This window comes from Leptonychotes weddellii, chromosome 7, assembly GCF_054177405.1.
Source record: "Leptonychotes weddellii isolate Sample4059 chromosome 7, ASM5417740v2, whole genome shotgun sequence".
In the NCBI taxonomy this organism is placed as follows: Eukaryota; Metazoa; Chordata; class Mammalia; order Carnivora; family Phocidae; genus Leptonychotes; species Leptonychotes weddellii.
Genome location: NC_138375.1, coordinates 72,988,782 through 73,008,165, shown reverse-complemented (window position 1 = coordinate 73,008,165; position 19,384 = coordinate 72,988,782). Strand labels below are relative to the sequence as shown.

Here is a 19,384-nt window from a genome sequence, read left to right as displayed (position 1 = left end):
ACTCTATGTTGCCATTAATTGATTTCTCCATTCTAGCCATTGTCTTCACAATTGCTAGCCTCAATTCCATCTCTGACATCTTGGTTATATCTGCACCCATTTGTAAATCTGCAGCATAAGTCATAATCTCTGAGTCTTTTCTGTTTTGGGGGCTCCTCCTCCTAGTCATTCTGTTGATGGGTGTTTGAGGGAATGTATAGAGTCCAAATTATTGACCGGAACCCAAGCAAGATGCACCTGTTTTCTTGGGACCTTAGGGTTGCTGGCCTCTTGTTTTCCCAGCCTGTCTTCTGCAGGAGGGGCCTGCCGCGCTGTTACTCAGGCAACCCTGTTTGGGCGGAGTTGCCCTGCGCCCCCCGTGGTGGGGGATGGGCTCAGTGGGAATCAGTCTTTGGGGCTTTTGTTCTCTGGCGCCTTTCCCTGGCGGCTTTCCGCGCCTCTTCTGCGAGTCAGAGCAGGAGAGATGGTTTCCAACTCTCTGCCTCAGAGCAGAGAGACCTCAGCCTGTTCTTCAGTGAGCTCTCCAGGCCACACTGTCTCCGTTTCTGTCTGTGCTGCTATAAACTGCAGTGTCCTGGGTTGTGCGCCGCTCCGCAGCGCTCCCAGTCCTGCCTCCAGGTTGGGGCACGTCTCTGCCCTTTGTGCTTCTAAAACCGCCAGCTGCTCCCAGTTCGCGTGCACGCGACTCCGCCGGTCTGGTTTTCCACCCCGGGGGCTGCCCTAAAGTCCTTTCCTGACGCTACCGGTCTGCGAGTCTGTGCCCCGTCCACAGCGCGCGAGGCTGTCCCTCACCAGCGGTGCAGGATCCCCATGGCCAGGCACCCTCCTGCTGCTGTTTATCCTCCGATATCTGCCCGCAGGATCACGGCTCTCCGCTTTGTACCTCAAAACCACCTGCCTGCGATATTCTGTTTGTAGAGATCAGATCTTTTTACATCTCAGGCTGGTCGTGGGTGCTCAGAGTGGTCTGGTAGATATCCAGCTCAATTCCGGGGACCAGTTGAAATAGGGTCCCCTACTCCTCCGCCATCTTTCCCCCTCCCCACAAGGCTTCTGAATATTCTTACAGACAGAGGAAAAGCCCTCAAGATCTGCATCTTGTAGAAAGTTTTCTATTTAAAAAGTGTAACTAAGCTTAAAGCACCCAACCAGTACAGGTATAGAGGGAGGCCCCGCTACTCCATTTCTGATGTTCCCATTGATAGAATGAAGGCTACACCTCCAAAGCATCGTTATGCAAGTGTCCAAATTTGATTTATTGGAATCCTATGAGTTTCGACCCCTAGTCCTCAACTTATTAGAAATCCAATCCTATCTATAAATCTGATTCTCTTAGGTCTGGTTTGTGCGTTAGATAAATGGGTCTAATTGCTTTTTGGATGGTGTAATTTGCCACAGGATACATGTCTGCATAAAGGGGAAGCGCTAGGACAAATGACTCTCTGCAGTTACACATGTCACCACTAGATGAGGCTACCACTGCTTTTGCTCTCTTAAGAGAGTTTGTTGTTTGGCTAGTAGATGACGCTGATGTAGAATTGAAAATCCTAGGGTTACTCAAGGTTGCCTTGCTTTGAGGATAAGGTGACCAGTCTATTTTGATAATTTCAATAAAATTCAGAGAGCTAAGTGTTAAAGTGCACATAAATGCCCTTAAAACTATAATCCATGGCTTCTTTAGTTGGTGACTTTATTTTAAAAATATTCCCATCATCACCTATTGCACACTGACTTGTTTGGTACCAGTTATTGGCTTGAGGGAGGTACAAACATAGGACATCAGTGGAAAGAAAAAGCCTCTATTTCCTCTTAGATGAAAATTGGGAATTAGCTTACTAAACATATTTTCAGAAGTATAACCCTGAGCCCACCCACTTTTACTTAGTGTACAGATTTATTAGAGGGTAACAGGTGGATACAGAATTTTCATAGAAGAGAGTCACAATGGGGCACCTGGGTGGCGCAGTCTGTTAAGTGTCTGACTCTTGATTTCAGCTCAGGTATAATCTCAGGGTCGTGAGATCAAACCCCGTGTGGAGCTCCATGCTTGGCAGGGAATCTGCTTGAGATTCTCTCCCTCTGCCCCTCCCTCACTTGCTCTCACTCGCTCTCTCTAAAATAAATAAATCTTAAAAAGAAAAAGAGGAAGGTCACAGGAAGAGCAACAGAGGAGGAAAAAGGAGTTGGGGCCGGGTCTTGTTAGTGGCTACATTTGTATATAAAGAACATGATCAGATAGTACTCTGGATTGTTCAGGGAGAAAGCTGAAGGGCGTGATGTGTGTTGCGTTAGAGAGGACAAAACATAAGTGGAGTGAAAACTACTCAATTGTCTGGGGCTCAGATATCTAGCTGGATTGAAACAGTTCTGGTAAATGAGGATGGTATCCAGGCAAAAGCTCTAGTAAGACCCTTTCTGAGGCTTAGGGAAGTCTTTGGGGTGGGGGGAGCCAGGGCAGAAGAGAGGATCCTTCTAAACACAATAATGGCACACTATGTAATTGGACCTGCACTCGCAGTGAAGACAACTATAAACACTGACAAAATATGAAAACATCTTTAAAGCATCAAAGATTAAGAGTTACTGAGGCAAGAGTCTAGAGAGGATGGAAATCCAAGAGGCATTTAAGGATTCTTTTGCGCCAGGGGCAGAAAAAAGAAACAGAGGCTGAGCTAAGCTTTTGACAGCCTCACAGGACCAAGGGAGGCAAAATCTGAGTCCAAGACCCACTGAGCATAATGAGAAAGGGCAAAGCAGTCCCTGCCACCCAAGAGCTGACCTGGTACCCACAGCCTGGCCTCTGTGTTGACCTGTTGTTGAACACAAACAATTTCACAGAGCGGCATCAGACAAAACCACTCTATGGTTATGATGGACGAAGACCAAAAAAGGCTGACTTCATAATCATGTTTGAACACAGGCAAAACATGAACATTGTCATCGGCACAAAAATGACCAAAAATGACACCTCCATATCCTAACCAACAGGAGTGACTGGTGTCTCTTTACAAATTACAGCCTTAGACTACTCTTCCATCCTTATTAAGACACCCTGTTATAGAATTACTTCCACTCCTGAGATCATTTGAACCAAGACAAGGCCCTGCTTCATGAAGCCCTTCTCAATCACCTGACACATCCTCTAAGAAGTCCTTCCCAGCATTTTCCTTCTGAGATGCCCACCTCTGTCCATGGTGTGCATTCCCTTTTACTGCAATGACTGAAAAAAACAGCTTATTAAAAAAAAAATCACTACTCACCTTTTTCCCCAGTTGGGCGGTGATTTTTTTTATTACTAAAATTTTCTTGTGCTTTGTGCTGGGACACAGTTAAGTTACTTGAAAACAATTTGATCCTTTTGGATCTTGCTTTTAAGATTTGGGAGACAGGGCTGAAGCCATGCTTTCTGTAGGGCCTTTGCTCCTGCCCACTGAGGCAAGACCCCTCTGGGTACTCTACTTATTGGCTTGTTGATCTTGAGGTTTTCCAGTCGGACTGGTGGATGCAGGCGCTGTTTCTGCCTGCGTGTGGGAGCCAGGTACCATTACCTCTAATCCTTGCCAGTGCTTCTGTCTCTGGCTTATGCATTTTCTGCACATGCATGTGCTGATCAATGATCAGCTGAATATTCAAGCGGAACCTTCGGCAGATCTCCACAGCACGTTCTCTCTCTCTCTTTCTGTAGCTCTGTCCTCTCAGTACTTTTCCTATGAACTCGAGTTTCCTTGCTTTCCCAGAATCTCAGCTGCATCTCCTCAACAGAAAATGTCTGCTGGGCTTTGCCTGTGGTCTCCCTCCAGGCACAGGTGCATGGAATCCCTCAAGGCAGTGAACTGGGACAATCGCAGGGCTGACCTCATTTGTTTCCTTCTCTTCTGGGATCATTGCTGCTGCCTCCAGTTACCTGATATTCTTCGTCTCTCAAACTGTCCTGTGTCCATTTTTTGGTTGTCTCTAGTGAGAGGATAAATCCCAGTCCCAACTCTATCTTGGCCAGAGTAGAAGTTCTTATGGACATTTAAGCTCTATCCTTAAATAGTAGGAAGCCAAGAAATGTGTTTTGGTTTAATTAGGTGGTTTAATCATTTGGAAGCATTAAAATTTCCTTTCAAAATAAAGTATTTAAGAAGCTCAGAACCGCTCTGGTTTCTTTTGCAGCCATTATCCTGTTTGAAAATGTGTCATCAGTTATTTAGGTAATATTCAGAAAATGACAGAAGCACCAGAATTTTTCATTTGGCTATTAAATAAAAATTTTAAATGTGGTACAATCTCAGTTGTCTAATGTCAGCTCTGCTTAATATTTTGTTCTACTTTAGCAGTGTAAGATTTTTGTTGTTGCATTCTTCTGTTTTGGGTTTTAATAAATGTTGTGGAAGGCATACTAAAGGTATCAGTTTTTGAAAAACCATCTTCCTGTCAGTTGCTGGTTTAAAATTCTGACATTACGCTCTTCCCGTTTTCTGTTGAAACTAGGGGAGTTTTAAAAGAAGCTACAGAATGTGTTTACTAGGTGAATTCTGTCCCCACCCCCACCCCCACCCCACCCCCTCTCTCCATATTTTGCATAGGCTCTGGGTCTTTGTACTATCAGAAGCTTTCTTTTTTTTAAATTAAAAATATTAAAACCATTTTATAGATTCTGCCTCTATTTATTTGAAAATAAACAGAGGCATAGCAATCATTCTGTGAAGAATTTTAGAGATCTCAACAGATTTTTGGAGATCCTTTTGAAAAGAGATAGAAGGCGGAGAAGAGGAAGTGGTTTTCAAAAGTGTCAGCTGGCTGGGTATGCAGAGTGATAGCATCAAGCACTGACAAAGGTCAAGATGTACCTGTGTTAAGGGGAGAGGATTCAACAGCCACGCTAGCAAAACAGGGAGAAGGAGATTCAGTAACGTGTCATCTGTCCAGAGGCTATTTATCAGTTCGTTTATTCCGAAATCTCACCACCTACAACACAGCAGTAGGAAATAATTATGTCCAACCAGCTTTATTTGTTCATTTTTTCAGCATGTAGCACTTTTATTTGTGAGAGAGTGCGTGCGCGCGCAGCGGGGAGGTGCAGAGGGAGAAGCAGACTCCCCACTGAGCAGGGAGCCTGAAGGCAGGACTCGATCCCAAGACTCTGGGATCATGACCTGAGCCCAAGGCAGATGCTTAACCCACTGAGCCACCCAGGCGCCCCCCAGCTTGTAGCACTCTAGAAGGAACAATCTTGAAACAGGTCTAGGTTGGAGGTTGGGGATAGTTGAAGGTAACAATAGGAAGTAAATAACAATCTGATAATAATGGAGGAACTGAAATAAACTTTGTAGAGTACCCACAAGAACTCAAAAAGATATAGCAACACCGGGTTATTTATTACATGTCATTGGCCTCAAGGGCAGCATTTTATTACAACATAACATAATCACTGATTGTTATTATCAACGTACTATGCATGTAAACAACTTTAAAGTTTATAAAACATTTATAAACTGATTTTCACATGTCTCAAATTGATTCTGACATTGACAATAACCCTCTGTAATAATTAAGGAAAGTATTACTGTCTCTAATTTGGACATAAGGAAGTGACTTATTTTAAGGAAGATGGCAAGTTCAATTCTCTTAATTCTAGGTCCAGTTTGTAATTAAAAAACAAAACAAAACAAAAGTTGAGTCATTAAAGTTCCAATCTGTCAAGAACACCCTAAGGGGATGGAAACATCTGTAATACATTTGAGAAATTTTTCCATTTAAAAATTAGTAAAAATTTTGAGTGCCTGGGTGGCTCAGTTGGTTAAGCGACTGCCTTCAGCTCAGGTCATGATCCCAGAGTCCTGGGATCCAGTCCTGCCTCAGGGACTCAGCAGGGAGCCTGCTTCTCCCTCTGACCCTTTCCCCTCTCATGCTGTTTCTCACTCTCTCTCTCACTCTCAAATAAATAAATAAAATCTTTAAAAAAATAAAAATAAAAATTAGTAAAAATCTTTGAACATTTTGGCAAGTAAGTTTCAACTCTTGGGAAAATTAATTTTCACTCTTCATTCTCACCCATTGGTTGAGTGTCTATGAGGCACACACACCCCGTGAGGTGCTGGGAAGAGGTGGAGGCATGGTGTTTGGCCCCTAGCCTTCAGGAGGTGATGGTTTAAGGAGGAACAGAAAGCACAAACCCGTGAGCAGAAGGTAAGGGTCAGTAGCACTAACTAAACAAATGCCTATAGTTAGGGACTGGAAAGGAGCCTCTGTGTCACTTCCAAGGTGACATGTGCCTCGTGACAAGTAGGTTTACACAGGGGACACTGAGAGAGATGTCTCACACATAGAATGCAGCTTCAGGAAGATGGGGACATGCTGGGCACATCCATCAGTGCAAAGTTCTGCCTGAAGCATGGAGCGAGTACAGGGCAATCTGAAAAGGAAAAAAGAAAAAAACTGGAAAATACTGCAAATGCATTCACTCAGTCAGCAGGTATGAACTTAGAGGCCAGGCTCTGCTCTAGGCTCTGGGCATTTGGGTGTGAGCGAAGTAGCCACACTCCCTGCCCACAAGAAGCTTATGTTCTAGTGGAGAGACAGATGAAACAAACAAATACATCAATACAATAATATAGTATCAGAAGTTGACAAACGCTAAAGAAACAATTAAGCAGGCTGAGGTGATAAGACACTGGGTGGTGGCAGTCAAGGGTGGATTCATGTAGGAGTGTTCCTGTTTTTATTTTTTTTTTTTTAAAGATTTTATTTATTTGTTAGAGAGAGAGCACGAGCAGGGGGAGGGGTAAAGGGAGAGGGACAAGCAGACTCCCCATTGAGTGGGGAGCCAGACATGGGGCCAGATCCTAGGACCCTGAGATCATGAGCTGAGCTGAGCTTAACAGATTGAGCCACCCAGGCGCCCCAGGAGTGCTCCTGTTTTAGAGAGAGCCAGCAAGGAGAGTCTGAGCGAGGGACAGTTCAGAAACCCAGGGTAACATTGTTATGGAACCTGGACTGGATTGCCCATTGGAAGAACCAAGCGGCACCCGGAGATCTTGGAGGATAGGAGGTTTATTTAACACCAGCAGGCTCAGAGGAGGGTGGTCTCCAAAGGTCTGAGCCCTGAGCACAAAGGGGGCAATTTATATACTTCTACTTCCACATACTTAGCAATTTTGGCACCTGCGCTAAGCGGGGCAGGGAGTAGAACCCGGAAGAGCCCCAGGGCAAGGATTGGGACTCTCACTGGCTTGGTTGGCCATCTTAGGATACATATTTTCCTTATCAAAGTGAAAGAGTGAGATATGTGAATTTCCTGGGCCACAAACATCCCAAAGCTTATGCTGTTATCAGGAAAAAAAATTAGAAACCCTTTTTGGTGAGAAACAGTTCTAAATAATAAGCTGTGAAGTCACCTGGACCTTCCCCAACTTTGTCTTCTAGGATTCTGCAGCCCAATCCCAGAACCCTGTTTTTTCCTTCTCCCTCATCGCTTCTGTTCTCGCGGGCAGGGCAGAGTTCTGAGAACACACATACACTGAGCTGGGCCTTGTGACAGGGAATGTCACCAAAATACCCCCAGTTTCCTCTATATCCTTTGCCCCTTTCTTCCCCTGCTGCAGAATTAGATACCCAAGAGTCAGCCAGTGGTGCCTCCTCTTCTTTGTCCCCCTCCCCCCTCACCTGTTTCCAGCCAACCTCCCCACCTCATGGTGCCCCTCTAACTACACGCAAAACGCCACCCTGAGGGTCCCCATTCAACCTGGTGCCTCTAGCCCTCGGTGGAGGCTACCTCCTGGACATTGCTCCTCTGCTTTATCAAATCATTTATCCAGGTTGACAAAAAATACTGCAAGAGAAAAAAAAAAATTAAGGCTTGAGAGTTAACTAGGATCTAATCATGGCAGCACTTGAATGTTGAGCCAAAGCACAGGTTGCAAACCCCAATGCACAGCAGGACGAAGCATGAATACCAGAATATGAGGAAGGTCTGTCAGACAGTAAGAATCAAGCTTGTTATGTTTCCCTTGAGAATAGCACTTGTGTGGGTGCATTGCCCTTTAACACACTAGGATCTAAATAACCAGGCCGAGCATGAGAGAGTCCCTGGGGCACATAGGCTGCCAGTCGGCCCCCCATGGTCTCCACATGAGGACCAGCATCTCTGTGTAAACAGGAGGAAACCACGGCAAGGTTTGAAGCTGGGAGTGGCATGATCAAGCAGTAGCGTAAAGGATGAATCTGCTGCCTGGCATCAGACCAGTAAACTGCCGGACCTGGCCTTGAGGAGCCAGGGAGACCTACTTGAAGGCCATTGTGAGGAGTACAGAGGACCTAGACTACTTTAATGACTGTGGGAATTTTTAAATATTTGGATAGAAAGAGATCGAAAGTGCAGAATCAAAAGGACTTCGTAACAAACTGGAGAGGGGCAGAATCAAACAATTATATGGTCCAGTCACAGATGATGGAGGAGGGCTTGAAGCAGGGCTGAGTCTTGTGCTTTTTGGACTAAAGCTCTTGTCCTAAGCCCCATTCGTCTATACTATAACGAACCAGCCAGTGCTGTAATTAGTAAGCATGCCAAGTTCCGGGTCTTTCAGGAACAGAAAGTGAAATCAAAAGTAAATTCCCTTTCATTCAAATCTGCAACAGCGTGGATTAAGGTAACACATCAACATTTCTCTTCAATTTTTCTTAAAACTCAGAACTTTTCAGTGAGAATAATTCTGGGAACTTAAGGTATAAAACTGCTGTAGTGAGGAGATCTTGTCATGTAAGGTGAGGCTCTGGGGAAAGGGGGTGAATCTGGCACTGCTGCCTCGGAATGTATGTGAGGTTAAGGTTGGGACTTGACTTAAGAACCCTTCTGCTTTACTGACTCACCCTCTTCCAGACATCTTTTAGCCTTTCCCAAACATTTGCTGCCCATCTTGGATCCCAGGATTTGTTCACTGACATGCTATTGAATATAAAGGAAAGACGCCTAGACTAAGGGTCAAGGGCTGTATTTTCGTCCCAATTTTGCTTGAAACTTGCCATGTGATTTTGGGAAAATCACTTCCCCTCAGTTTCTTTATCAGGACACCAAAGACATACTAGCTAGCCTTTCAAGTCCTTACTAGATCTAAAGCTAAATTCTATATGAATATGAAGAAATAAGACATTTCTCTTCAGTCTTACCAGTAAAATACAGCTTTATTGGAGTGTGTCTGCTACAAGTGGGGACAGAAATAATCCTTAATCTATGCCAGAGAATTCAAGTAATAATAATCACAATAATAATTTAATATTTAACATTACGTGCTTTGTATATGCTAATTGTGGTGCTATGCCAAATTCTTCGCACGAATTATTTCTCTTTTTTTTAAAGATTTTATTTATTTATTTGAGAGAGAGAGAGAGAGCACAGAGGCAGTGGGAGAAGCAGACTCCCCGCTGAGTGGAGAGCCCGATGTGGGGCTGGATCCCAGAACCCTGAGATCGTGACCTGAGCCAAAGGCAGACATTTAACTGACTGAGCCACCCAGGCGCCCCTCATTTAATCTTCCTAAATTGAGGATGGTATGATTCATACACTGTTTTATAAGATGAGGAAACTTATGTCCAAAAAATAAGAAAATTTGCCCAAAGTCATATCGGTAAGTATGCTGGAACTAGTATTAGAATCCAAGCACTCTGATTCTCAAGCCTATCAGCTATCAAATAAGGAATTTTTCAAACATTTTCATTTTTCAAACATTCAGAAATTTAAGCAAATAGACCAATTGTGGTTTTGTGTGTCAGAGGTTCTTGGAACACTGAGGTTTGGTAGCCATAAATTTTTTTCAGATTTATTTATTTGAGAGAGAGAAAAGAGAGAAAGAGCACCCAGGAGGAGGGGCAGAGGAAGAGGGAGAGAGAATCTCCAGCAGACTCCTCACTGAGCGTGGAGCTTGATGTGGGGCTCAATCTCAAAACCCCGAGATCATGACCTGAGCTGAAACCAAGAGTTAGACGCTCAACAGACTGAACCACCCAGGCGCCCCTAGCCATAATTTAATGCTCATCTGAAAAAGATAGGAGAAGTGTCATTATTTTTTTAATTAAAAAAATCTTCCCCAGCTTTATTGAGATATAACTGACATTATAACATTGTGTAAATTTAAAGTGTACAACACCTTGGGCGCCTGGGTGGCTCAGTCAGTTAAGCGTCTGCCTTTGGCTCAGGCCATGATCCCAGGGTCCTGGGATGGAGCTCTGCATTAGGCTCCACACTCAGCGGGGAGCCTGCTTCTCCCTCTCCCTCTGCTGCTCCTCCTGCTTGTGCTCTCTATGTCTCGGTCAAATAAATAAATAAATAAATAAATAAATAAAATCTTAAAAAAAAGAAAGGTAAAGTGTACAACACCTTGATTTGATACATTTATATACTGCAAAATGACTACCTCCATAGCATTAGCTAACACCTCCATTCCATCTCATAATTACCACTTCTTTTTTGTGGTGAGAAAGTTACGAATCTACTCTTTCGCGAGGACATTGAGAATCTATTCAACATTCAAGTGCAAGGTACAGTATGATTATCTATAATCACCATGCTGTACATTAGATCCCTAGAACTTGTTAAATCTTCTGATTGGAAGTTTGTACCCATTTCCCCCACTGCACAACTCCTGGTAACCGCCACTCCACTGTGTTTCTCTGAGTTCAGCTTTTTTAGATTTCACGCATACATGATATATCATATTTATTTGTCTTTCTCTGTCTGACTTATTTCACTTAGCGTGATGTCCTCAAGTTCCATCCATGTTATTGCAAATGGCAGGGTTTCCTTCTATCTCATATCCGAATAACATCCCACTGCAGGTGTATATACCACATCACCTTTATTTGTTCATCCATTGATGGACCCTTAGGTTGTGTCCTTGTCTTGGCTTTGAAATGCCTTATTTTACCATTCTTCTTCTTGTCCTTTTAACAATACCTGCTTGTCTGCAGTAATATTACAAATTGGAAAATTAAAGTAACTGTTGGGATGATTAATTCTAAAGAGCTTGCTAATGAAAAAAAAAGAAAGGAAACCATTCATGGGCTGAGTTGGAGCTGGGAGGAGGTAAGTAGAGGCAGGTGGCAGGGTGAGAGTCAGAGCTGAATCACCTAAACTAATAGTATTGTTTGTCCTCACTTTATGTTTTGTAATTTTACCCTTCTAATGAGGAAAAAATCATCTTAGTTCTATTTAGAAGCAGTAAATTCAGTTTGATTGAATTGCATTTTCAAAGGTAGCCTAAGACGAAGAACACCAAAACAATTTTTTAAATATTCTCACTAAGAATATTATAAACGCAGTTTTATTTCTATAGCTTTGGTATATTGGAAATATACCTTGACCAGCATCCTTTCCACCAACAGCCATAGAATAAGGCCATTCAGATGATGTTATTCATTGAAAGAGGTGAAGTTCAATGCCATTAATAATTAAACCTGGTATCCAAAGAATATAGTTTCTTTGTGACTCAAAACAAAATAGAAACCACCTGTGCAGCTTATTTTCAGGTGTCCAGGATACAGCCAGAATGATGTAGCCAAATGTTAAAAACATTTAACATGCAATGAATTTACATACCTGCCTGATGTTCATTGCATAGGAATGCAGAGGGAATTCTATACATGTAATTTTAAGGCAGAGTCCTTTCATTTGGCCCCTACAGGATTTTTTGTAATAACCAAATGATAGCTCAATTTCCACTTTATTGTGTGGTTATTTGGCTTGATTCTATGAAAGCAGGTTTTCTACATTCACATATATACTTTTATTTTTTAAGGATTTATTTATTAATTGAATTCTTTTTCTACATGCTATGAATGTTTTTTTTTTTTCCTTCTAGATCAAATCCACTTATTGAAACATATCATTCAGATCCTGTGTGATGTAACTGGAGCTGGTACAGTGCTGTAGAGAATTATGAGACTTAGCCTGGGTATTAATTTGTCTTCTACAGAATAGATTTAGTATCCATTCTTCTGCAATGGCTAATCCATGCAGAAAACTGCTATTTAATATTTACATGGGATTTTACTGCTCAACCATCATGCCCAAGATGTGCATTTGTTCTCAGTTTTCAATGTCATCTACTGATCCATTCAATAAGGACCCTAGGGCTGTCCCCATAGCCACCAATGGGGAACCGTTTCCTTGGAACAAGCTGAGGCTCCCCAGCATGATAATTCCCCTCCACTATGACCTTTTGGTCCATCCAAATCTCACCTCGTTGGACTTCGTTGGTTTTGAGAAGATTGAAGTCTTGGTCAGAGATGCCACTCAATTTATCATCTTGCACAGCAAAGACCTTGAAGTCATGAATGTCATCCTTCAATCAGAGGAAGATTTGAGATACAGGAAACCAGGAAAAAAGCTGAACGTTTTGAGTTATCCTGCTCATCAACAAATTGCACTGTTGGTTCCAGAGAAACTAATGGCTGATTTGAGATACTCTGTGGCTATCAACTTCCAGGCCAAGTTAGCCAATGGTCTTGAAGGGTTTTATAAAAGCACATACAGAACTCGTGGTGGTAAAACAAGGTAAGACATCGCTCTAGCTGTTTAGTCTTTAGTGATACTTTCCTTATGGGTTACATCTCTTTGCCAGGAGCACATTTCAGCAGTCATTTATGAAAAGCTCAATAAACCATGGAAACTTAGAAGAAGAAGCTCTGCTATTTCTTAAGGAAATTTCAGTCAAGATGAGAACACAGAATGCAGAGGCATAAACAACTAGAGGGAGAATGAGTAGGAGAAGAGAGCAGTATGTGACTGTGTTGAGACAGATATGTTGTTGTGCTAGGGGGAAGGATGGTCATGACACAGAAAGCTGAGATACGGAAGACTTCTCAAAGGAGGTGAGTCTTGATCTGAGACCAGAAGGAAACACAAGTAAGATTTGGGTTGAGAGAAAGGAAGTGAAAGTGTGTATACATTACCCAAGAAACAGCATGACTCAAATCCAGGAGGCAGGAACAAGTCTGTTTGGAGAATTGAGAAATATGATCAATTTAATGAACTCCCATTTATTGAGCACTTGCTAAGTACCAGGCACTGTTCTAGGCATTGAATGTACAGCAGTAAGGTATGTGGGAAGAGACAACCAGGTCAAGAAAATAAATTAAATGGACAAGGTAAATGATAAATGCTATGAAGGAAATAAAATGAGGTGCTGTAATAGAAAGAAAGTGTAGCTGGGGATTGGAACTCATTGATCTAAGTGGTCAGGAGAGTCCTTGCTAAGAAGATGCATTTAAACTGAAAATAATATTATTTGAAAAAAGGAGAAAATCATGAGGACATCTTTGGGTAGAGTATCTCCAGACAAGGGAACAGCAAGTGTGAAGGTTCTGAGGTTGGGCTGACTGACTAGCATGGCTTGAGGACAGTGACAAAGGAGATAAATAGAGTAGAAAAGGGTCAGATCAGGCAAAGACTTTGAGCCTCTTGTATGGAGTTTAGGCTTTTCCTCCAGTGCGGTGGGGATTCATCAGGAGGTTCTGATCTGATGTATGCTCCATAAAGCTCGAGTGTATGTTGTGAGTACATTACAGAGAGGGGAACACAGAGGACAGTAATCACTTAGGAGGTCATTGCAGTGGTGTGGGCAAGAAATGAGGGTGGCTTGGGCAGTGCTTATGGAGTGAAGTGATTGAACGTGGCATTTGTTTTGGAGGGTAAAACAGACAGAATTTTCTGACAGTTATGTGAAATTAGAGAAAGAGAGTAATCAGTGATTCTTCATAGAGTGGATGCTTTGGTTGTCCAGGGCCAGGGTCCATCTGGGAGGGTTTCAGTGCTTTCCCACTTTTGATCTGTGACACTCAACTGTCAGTTAGAGAAACCCAGATACAATGGTTTAACCACATGAGGGGGCCATTATTTTCTCATGCAAGAAGAAGTCTAGAAACAGGACAGGCCAGGTTTGCTCCAGCACTCTTCAGTGCTATCCAGGACCCACGCCGCTTCTATCTTTCTGCTCAGCACCCTTGGAATATGGCTTTCCTCCTAATACAAAATGATTTCTGTACCTCTAGGCATCAAGTTCACATTGTAGGCAGAAAGAAGGGGGAAGTGAGGGGAGAGAAAAAGGCAAAAAGAAACATTCCAGCTGAGGGTTTTACAAAGTTTTCCTACCCAATGAATTCAGTCAGGCCAGAATGAGTTGCAAGGGACTCTGAGAGGTGATTCTTTTATCTGGACACATTGTCTTCTTGAGTAAAATCAGGATTCCACTGGAATTGAAGAAGGGGAATGAGTAGGTGACTTAAGCAATATCTGCTACATATCTCTTCTTTCCCACCTTAGGTGATCTCACTACCCTCTGAGGACTCATGTGCCCCCTGCCCCCAGGCCTCAGTGGTCTGTAGGAGAGCACTTCCCCAAGCCCATGTCTTTGCCCCTCCCTTTGGGACATTGCAGCCTCAATTCTTTTTTTTTTTTTTTTTTTTAAGATTTTATTTATTTATTTTAGAGACAGAGCACAAGACGGAGGAGCGGGAGAGGGAGAAGCAGACTCCCTGCTGAGCAGGGAGCCTGATGCGGGACTCGATCCAGGGACTCCAGGATCATGACCTGAGCCGAAGGCAGTTGCTTAACCAACTGAGCCACCCAGGCGCCCCTGCAGCCTCAATTCTTAAGGGTCTGTTCTCAGCCAGCACAGTACTAGATAGGGAATTTATCATCAACTTCTCACTAACAACATGTGACCAGTCATGGCTTTTTTTCATTTTCTCAAGTGACAAAGACTCCACCGCAAGGAAATACCTTTTAAGGATATAATTTTGGGAGATGTGGGAAACTGGAGAGGGAGATTTTTTCTTTGAGTAAAGCTGGAGGACTTTTCAACATGTCTCCCATAACTAACTTCAGGCTATTTCTGACTCTTCTTGTGATTAATTAGCTCTCTTCATCCTCAGTTACATAGTAGATCTAACACATAGGATGATTTGCAGCGCAGTGTCAATAGACTCATGGATCTCTTTCTCTCTTTCTCTTCCTCCCTCTCTCTCTCTCTCTCACACACACACACACACACCTTAACCTAAAATATAAAAATAATCCAGTCAACAATAGTTCTTTGAGAAGCAAGAAGTCACTACTTTACACGCAGAGCTAAAATTAATTGTGCAAGTAGCAGAAAAAAATATTAAATTTTTTACTTTCCTACTGTAGACTTACTATAAACAAAATTTCACATTTGTGAAAAATTATTCCAGGTATGTGGAATTCCTTTATACTTTTAGTAGCTGCTACCAAATCCAAATAAAGCCTGAAGTTCCAAGCAAATCAAATCATCCCAATCCCCAGCCTCATTTTCCAATCTATATTATAAAAACAAAGTAAATTGACAAAATTAGCCTGGCAGTCCCTCCTGTTTTTTTTTTTCCCTCCTGGCCCTTCTCACCCTTTATCTGACTCTAGAGATTTTTTATTCTCCCCTCCTTCTCCAATAAAAGTCTGCACTCCAGGTTTGTTTCTTAATTGAAGCTTTAAGTCCAAAGAATAAATCTGTAATTATACAATTTCAGGCATTATCAAGGTGATGGGGTATAGAGATTTGTCAGAATGTCTATGTACCTATTATAGTCTCAGGACTGGAGCTACTTTGCTGGCAAGCAGAGAAAGCTAGAAGTTCCTGGGAGTTAGGTCCCCCAGGGTGTACAAAATATGAAATCCTAGCTCAGGGGAAAACTTAAAGGTGTAATTTCCATTCCAGAGCTCCCCAGAGATCAGACTGAAGCTGGATCCAGCCTGGCTTTTTCTTCTATCCTATCCTGCTTCTTCACTCTTTCCCTACCTCCTTAACATCTCCTGGAGGCATGTTTTTAATAAAGCAGGGTCTGCTTTCTGAGAACACAACCTAAGACATCACTCACATTCACAAGTATTCAAATCTCCGACTGAAGCCCCCTCCTGAGAGATGGTACTTAACTACTAATATCCGAGTCAGTTTTGGCATCAAATTGACTGGGCGTACCTATCTCATTTAGTAGCTAAGGAACCTGGTAAGGTTACTCAGATTTTCTGAGTCTCAATATCCTTGCCTACTATGAGTATGAAAGAGGTCATAGAAGCAGAGTGCCCAGCACTGTGCGTTATTCATGATTGGCAGGTACTAAACAAAATTTTACCCTTGTTTTATTTAAAAAGACATCCTAGATTCACTAAGATTATAGTTTGAGAAGTTTGAGAAGTCAAATATATCACCTCCAGGTTTGATAAGCTGTGTTCTGAAGGTATAGTTCATTTCTTTTCTTGATTTCACTTGTGAAATTCTGGCCGGTGGTTTCTTCATTTCACAGAATAATTGCAGTAACAGATTTTGAGCCAACTGAAGCCCGGATGGCTTTCCCTTGCTTTGATGAACCATTGTTTAAAGCCAACTTTTCCATCAAGATAAGAAGAGAAAGTGGACACATTGCACTCTCCAACATGCCAAAGGTATTGTCACTTGCCGAAACTTCAGGGGAATCATTCTCAAGTTGAGCCTTGGTCTTTGTTGTATTTTTTTTTTTTTTAACATTTCTTGTTTTCAAGATTTAAGCCATTAATTTGTTTTCTCCATCTACATATTATATAATAACCCCAATCCTTCTAGATTTTAACATCATTCTGGTTGGGGCATTGTTATACCAGAAGTTTAAAAAAAAACCAACGTGATTTATATTTGATTTGTATTCATATGGAAACAATGTTCTTTTTCATTCTGTGTTACTTGGCCAATGATGAAATTCAAAACCACCCAGAGCAGCACTTCTCAAACTTTAATGTTGAGATGAATCATCTGAGGATCTTGTTAAAATTTAGATTCTGATTCGGCTTGGCACAGGTGAAGATCAAAGTTCTGCCTTTTTAACAAGCTTTCGGGTGATACCACTGCGGCTGGTCCAGACTCCACATGTAGAGTGGGAAGGATCTAGAGAACCCTGCTTGGGCTCCACCTTGGAAATTCTGCTCTAGTGGTCTCTGATGAAACTTAGAAGTCCCCCCCTTTTTTTTAAGTTCCATGGGTAATTCTTAAAATTATCTGTGAAAATCATCTATGGTAGTTATACACTTTTTTAACTGAAAGAGACATTTGAACCCTTTATTTGCACTCAAAAATCAGAGACTTTGAAAGATACCGCTGACTGCGGGCCTCATTTGATATTTCCTCACTAATGATGTCCTTGCCATTTGTGATGTTGGACAAAATATAAAATATTTCCCAATAGCCACTTGGAAAGTGAGACAAAAATAGAGGCTCTTCTGATCGTGCTTCAGCAAAATGAGCATCCCAGAAAGCAGCTGGGCCATCATAAACCAGCAAGGGACCCTACCCCATTTTTCTCTCTGCCTTCCACAGTGACCAGCCTCTGTGGTTGAAGGACAGAAATGAGTCGATAACACGAGACACTGAATTTCCCTAGATTTCTGTTTCATGCTGGTAAAGGTATTTGCTCTGATATATTGGCAGAGCAGATCAGCGGGAAAAGTGACAATACTCCACGTGACACATACCCTAGTTTTTCCTTGATCACCCAGACAGCAATTCAATTAGCCTACTCATTTCCGGGTAAAAATGATCCTCTACTTGAACTCCAAGTCTGCTTTCTAACTGTACGTTCATTTAAGGGCAGTTCAGTCTCTTTCCCAGCAGCTTTATATTAATATCATTTTTCATATGAATAATCATGGAGGGTAAAATAAAGATATAATTATTTTAAAGCCTTTTCATTAAAATGTGATACAAACATAATTGTGGTTTCATTATATTAGAATTTAAATTTTTTAAAAGATTTTTATTTATTTATTTGACAAAGAGAGAGACAGCGAGAGAAGGAACACAAGCAGGGGGAGTGGGAGACGGAGAAGCAGGCTCTCCGCTGAGCAGGGAACCCAATGCAGGGCTCGATCCCAGGACCCTGGGATCATGACCTGAGCTGAAGGCAGACGCTTAACCAACTGAGCCACCCAGTTACCCCAGAATTTAATTTTTTTTATCTTTAGAAATCTCCAGCAACTTCTCATATTTAAGACAAATTAGTGCATATTTAAAAAATATTTTATACAATCCTTGAATATTTGCATTGCCTCAACTGACTTGTCCAGTTCTCCGGATCATACCTTTCCAGCAAATAGTGGCTCCACTGTCTGCTTCTCACTGACATGCCCAATCCAGGATTTTGTGGTTGACCAAAAAAGGACAATTGAAGTCATGCTACAATCTTACTCTCTGGACAATCGCTGCAACAATTAAGCTGGGCTATGGATTGGTGAGAAACAACACATACTAAGTTCTCAGTCTGCTCAGTTAATACAAGATTTAAGGGAAGTGAGGTAGCCAGACAAGTATTAGGGAAGGCAGCATATCTTTGGGACATTTCTTTGTCCCCTTCATTTCTTAAAGGAACACACACCTGCTGGCGATACTTGCTATGTAAGGAAAGTCCGGCCAATATTGAGAAACAGCTAAATCCTTGTCTAGCAACAAGTGTTCTGTACTTGGAGATTACATCATCATCCTGGAAGACCGTACACTAACACCCCATGCACTTCCATTTAAGGCAATGTTAATCTACATGGTTCGCTCCAGGTTCCAGAATAAAACTCAGCCTCCGTGTGCTACATCTTCATGGGGGGGGGGCGGGCAGCGGGGGAGAGAAATCAGAGGGAACCCCAACCGTCTCCTAACCACTCCTGCCACCAGTGTCTAGTGTCAGAGACTCTTGTCCCCCCAGTGTCCCACAGCCTTCCTCCTCCTCCCCTCTCTCCTCTAACACACTTGACTAACTGGTTTTTTACTGAGTTTGGTCATAAGACTACAGTCAAAATGCCCTCTCCCCAGCCTCTACCATAATCCTTGCCTCTGGTAGAAGTATGTGCTCATAGAATTCTGGTTGAATCAGATCCCTAAAAAAGAGATTGTTGTTCTACAGAGTTAACTTGCAGGATATATATATGTAAGGCGCAGTCCTATATATACTGCTACCTTTCTCAAAGTATTGGTCAGTGTCTTCTACTTTATTAAAACTTAGGACCTCATTTTTTTATAGAATTCTCTAGAATCAAATACTGTAGAATTAAATAGCACAAACATTTGTCATTTAAGTAGGCTAGACAGTTTCTGGTAATACTTCAAGCTATTTTCTCTTGCCAAAGCAAACTGCAATCTTATCCAGATAGATAAAACATGCTTGACAATCCCTGGTTAGTGCTGTTGCAAGCCTGATGCCTTGAAAGGGATGTTGGGAGGGGAAAGCTAGTCTAAAGAGTTGTTACCAATTTGAAGAAAGTGGTATTTTCGGATTACTGGATCTGTATCCATTCAGTATTTTGGGGCATTGTACCATGGTGGAAACCATCTCTGGGACAAGCTATCCTGAGCAAATAAAGATAAAATTTGGTAAT

General features: G+C 42.2%; 1 protein-coding gene across 2 annotated transcripts in view; it reads left to right on the top strand.

The window, feature by feature from the left end:
- Positions 1-8,194: 8,194 nt before the first annotated feature.
- ERAP2 (endoplasmic reticulum aminopeptidase 2) overlaps positions 8,195-19,384 on the top strand; it is a 42,931-nt gene continuing 31,741 nt past the window's right edge. For both annotated transcript variants that reach the window (XM_006733278.3, XM_081826516.1), the window contains exons 1-3: positions 8,195-8,633; positions 11,838-12,532; positions 16,297-16,435. In XM_006733278.3, the coding sequence (XP_006733341.2) occupies positions 11,979-12,532; positions 16,297-16,435 (693 nt within the window). In that variant the 5' untranslated portion in view covers positions 8,195-8,633; positions 11,838-11,978. The remainder of the gene's footprint in view (positions 8,634-11,837; positions 12,533-16,296; positions 16,436-19,384) is intronic.